Source organism: Balaenoptera acutorostrata, chromosome X (genome assembly GCF_949987535.1).
Source record: "Balaenoptera acutorostrata chromosome X, mBalAcu1.1, whole genome shotgun sequence".
NCBI classification, from domain to species: Eukaryota; Metazoa; Chordata; class Mammalia; order Artiodactyla; family Balaenopteridae; genus Balaenoptera; species Balaenoptera acutorostrata.
This window is the reverse complement of record NC_080085.1, coordinates 19768963-19773775: the sequence shown is the minus strand read 5'-3', so window position 1 is coordinate 19773775 and position 4813 is coordinate 19768963. Positions and strand designations below refer to the sequence as shown.

General features: G+C 40.6%; 1 protein-coding gene across 1 annotated transcript; it reads right to left on the bottom strand.

Moving 5' to 3' along the window:
* Positions 1-2423: 2423 nt before the first annotated feature.
* On the bottom strand, positions 2424-4310 carry DDX53 (DEAD-box helicase 53). Its single transcript, XM_028166967.2, is given in 1 exon segment — positions 2424-4310. A coding segment is annotated over 1 exon segment (1887 nt).
* Positions 4311-4813: the final 503 nt, after the last annotated feature.

Sequence of the window (4813 nt, the reverse complement as noted above, 5' to 3'; positions counted from 1 at the left end):
GCCTCTACCCACTAGGCACCAGCAGCGCTCCACACCCCCAGTAGTTAAAACAACCCATACTGTCTTCACATGTGGTTAAGTGTGTCCTGGAAGAAAGGGGCAAAAATGCCCCTGGTTGAGAACCACTGTTGTATTAATATTTCTCCGTAGCTTTCCCTGTACAGTAGCTCTTCTTTTCAGCCTTTTCTTTAAGAAGAAATGTATGTTTCTTTCCTCTTCTTCCTCATTGAGTGATAATTTTTGTTGTTACTTGAACGTGATTGAGGAACCTCACTTTCTATCTCAAATGGTTTAATTGTTACCCTTTTCTCTAACAAATACAGCATTGCCCCTAAGAGGAATTCTGGCAAATAACATATACTCCAACTTGCTAAACATTCATCATTTCTCCTCCGAGTGAACAGGAACAGGCCATTTGAGCTTCTCTCACAGGTTCTGCTATAGACTACTCTTGCATTAGGGTAAATTGGCACATACTTCTCTATTTCACTAAATCTGAACATGTGGGCGATCTCAAGACAAGCATATTGCCTTGCACATAGTAACTTGTATTGACGTAAAAAGAATGGAAATACTGGAATCTGGCACATCAGGGTTAAAATAGCACATAATTCCTCTTTAACCAGATTTAGTAACCTTAGGCAAGTTAGTTCCTCTGACCTTCTTTTCATCTTCTGCAAAATAGGGGTAAGATTACCCTCTAAGTGGGTTTCAATTTATTTATTTTTATTTATTTTTGGCTGTGTTGGGTCTTCGTTTCTGTGCGAGGGCTTTCTCTAGTTGTGGCAAGCGGGGGCCACTCTTCATCGCGGTGCGCGGGCCTCTTCACTATCGCGGCCTCTCTTGTTGCGGAGCACAGGCTCCAGACGCGCATGCTCAGTAATTGTGGCTCACGGGCCCAGTTGCTCCGCGGCATGTGGGATCCTCCCAGACCAGGGCTCGAGCCCGTGTCCCCTGCATTGGCAGGCAGATTCTCAACCACTGTGCCACCAGGGAAGCCTTCTAAGTGGGTTTTAAATAAAGATTATCAATTACAAAACAAAGCACCTGGTATATATCCGACACTCAAAAATGTTAACCATTGTTCTTAATTTTATCAAGAGATATTGATGTCTTTATAACAAGCCTTTAAAGTCAGACTCTAAACCTTAAACACCTATACCTAGACTGTTTACCTCTTTATTTCACTTAATTTCGGAATTTTTGTTGCAGTTACAGCTAAGGCATGCTGGGAATAAAGATTGCTGGATGATTTTTTTTTTTATTTGCCAGAAGTTTTAAGGCTTGACTAATTATAATGTTCTCATAAACACTGAATTATAAAATTCAGCGTCATTGTGAGGATATTTTCTTGCAATGTGAGAAGATGCATATTGCTTCTAAATGAAAGGTAAGAGAGAGAATTGTAGATTTAGGAATTGTACTAAACTTGGTTCCTGTGCCAAAAATGTCGGGGGGTTTTAATGTTTTTCCCAGTACAGAAGAGAGATTTTTCTTTCACATTAATTTTTCTTCTGATGTGTGTATGTGGTTTTGACCTTTTCGAGACAAATTGAAAAATAAGATGAAAAGAAAGTAAAGACAACCTGTGAGTCACATTTCAAAAATCAATAGAAGTGCAGAATGCACTATTCTGGTCATTAAAAGGGGTTTCATTGTTCAATTTGTTACACCAAGATGTGATTTTCCCCCAGATTAGAAAATAAAGTGTTAATATAAGGCTGAGATACACAGTTTGGTTATAATATCATAGAATTTAGTGGTGAAGGAGACCCCCAAATTATTTCATATAACCACCCCAATTTATTAGTGAAAAAAAGTGTGGGCTACAGAAGGCAAGTGACCTCCCCAGAATTTTTAACCAGTGGTTAGTGAGAATTCATTTGAGGATCTGATTCCCAGTGAGTCAGACACTCTGCTCTATTAGTCACATCTATCGGAAAAAAGAGAATTATGGAATCTTCTAAAAGATTGAGCATTCATTTTCTAATGAATGTTAAAAATTAGGGAATGATAGTGGAAATATTTTTAGGAATCGTGTCACCAACCACTGGGGGAAATAAAATATTTTCACTGGGATAAGCTTGATGAAAACTATGTTTCAATCCAGTACAACTATTTTAAAGCAAGAAAAGCACCATTGTTGTCTTCCACCAAGTCTTTTAGAGAAGACACAGCTGGACATGGCAGGCTATAAAAGAAAGTAGACTTTAACAAGCACAAAACACTCTCTCATTTTCAAAACACTTTTGATTTTATTAAGGAACATGCATTGAAAGCTTGGTGGTATTATTTAAGAATTTGGTTAAATGTTTTCTAACTGCCAGTAGGTTTCCAGTACTTCCTTATGTAACATGATTACTGCATAATTTGAACATATCTTGAATCTTCTAGCAGCCTGGTACAACTTTTCAATGTAGACATCAGTAAAACTTTCTGGATTTTTCTTAAGATTTTCTTGATTTATTTTTTGGGTCCCTTTTTTGTCTAGGTAATTTGTATCGTTCAGCCATCGATACAAGATCTTCTGGGACACTCTGATTTGCTCTTTGCAGAACTTTAATCAATTTACCGGCAATCTTCCAATCACCTTGAGTCATAAGGGTAACTGATACGCCCATCTCTCCTGCTCTTCCAGTACGCCCTACTCTGTGTACATATTCTTCAGTATTCCATGGAGAATTGTAATTACATACGTGTGTGACATCACTAATATCGAGGCCTCGGGATGCTAAATCAGTAGCAATCAGTATTTTCACTTTTCCACTTTTAAAGTCCTCTAATGCTTGCTCACAATTACTCTGTTCTCTGTCACCGTGCAGGGATTGTACAGTTATGCCTTGGTTACTTAAATCGCTTGGTAAGTCATCAGCAACAAGTTTTCTGCTGACAAACACGATGACTTTGTCTTTGGGTGACAAGCTCTGTAGGAATTCTCAGATAAGAGATCATTTTTCTTCTTCTGTGGTAACAATTATATTTTGCTTCACTGTGTTTACATTAACTAGATCCCGAGTACCAGTATAAACAATCATGGGCTCTTTCAAGTAAGATTGTGTAAGTTGACAAATGGTATCTGGGCAAGTTGCACTTGTCATAACAGTCTGCCAGCCTGGGCGCACAGCTAATAAAATCTTCATTATTTGGTGTTCAAACTCCAGATCCAGCATTTTATCTGCCTCATCTAAGACTAAGTAGGTTATGCTTCTTAGGTTGACAAAGTTATTCATTTGCAGATCATTCAGTCTTCCAGGAGTTGCAATGATGATGTCTACGCCTTTGGTAACATCTTGTATTTGTCCTTTTCTGTTTCCACCGCCATATCTACAAACACTTTTAAGACCTTTATATGAATACTTAGAACATTCGGCTTCCACCTGAAGAGCTAATTCTCTAGTGGGTGTAAGGACTAGCATGCCGGGTCCATTCCTTTGTTCTCTAGATATTGGTTGAGAATGGAGATGAATAAACCCATGCATTAAATAGGACAGTGTTTTGCCTGTTCTAGTTTGGGCAATTCCTGTAAGATCTATTCCTTGTAGAATAATAGGTCATGCCTGTGACTGAATTGGCATTGGGTTTCAAAAACCAGCTTTTTCAATGCTTTTCATAAGTTCAGGATAATGTTGGAAAGTATCTTCAAATTTGCAAATTGGATTGGGGATGGGACGTTTTTCACCATCTTTCAAGTCATCACACATTATGTTGAAATTTTCCTTTCTCCAAGTGTCTACTTGCACTTGAGACAATGACCTTGTTGCTTTGGATTCCATGTAAAAGTTTTTCTTAATTGGTGATAAATCTGCCCATTTTCTTTCTTCCCACTGTACAACTTCGGCCTTTACTTGATCCTAGTCTGTCAGTGGCTGAGCTCCTCTAGCAGTGTTATCTCTGCTTGAGCCCCTTCCAACAGAGGGTTGGGATGCAGCATTATCAGCACTGGATTCTGAACTGTAGTGTCTTTCTTGTTTCTTAACAAGAGTTTCTATAGCTGCTTTGGCCTTGGCTTTCATGTCTTTGCTGCCAAAGATTTTTACCTCTGCTTCAGAATCACCTTTTATGATCTGTATTTTGGTGCTTGTCATATCCTGAATGTCTTTTATTTTTGATCCACCATGACCAATCACCGCACCAACCATACTGTTCCTCGTTTGAAAGCAGAGCGCTTGTTCTTGGGAGCCGAAAGCCCTAGGCTCCAGGTGGCTGGAGGTGCTGCTTCAGCCCCTGCCTCTGCCACCCATCCCATCCTGGCTGGCCCTGCGAGCTCTCCAGTTCCGCTCCGCCCTCTTCCGCTCTGGGGCCCACGCCATTTCAGGATAATGGTAAAGTTGGTGCTGGTCTCTCGCCTACCTAGGGTTGGGAAAAGATGTGGCCTCGACCCTCTTTCTCATCGGGTCAGGCTGGTAACCACCAGGGAGGCCACCACCGGTAGGTAGCTAGCTATGCAGCCGTCACCTAAGGAATTAGTCTGTGATGTAGTGTCAGGGAGGGGCTTTGGCTGGGCTCACCAGTCACAGGGCTGGGACCACTGTGAGGTGAGCAGGCACCTCTGACGCAAAAGTTAAAGCGACACATACTCTCAGGGGCAGACCCTATGGGCACTTACGGGATCCGGAGAGTGTTTGCCCAACTTTTGTGTCCTAGGTGCCTCAGTGGCTGGCCTCATGCTGGTTTTGGCTCAGTGTGGGAGCCAACGTGAAGCACACCTTGAACTGAACCACGTAGTCTTTTTTTTTTTTTAATATGCCAGTTATTTCCATAGGAGGAAAAAAATAGTGAATTTTTAAAAATCAACTTACTTCTTTATATATTT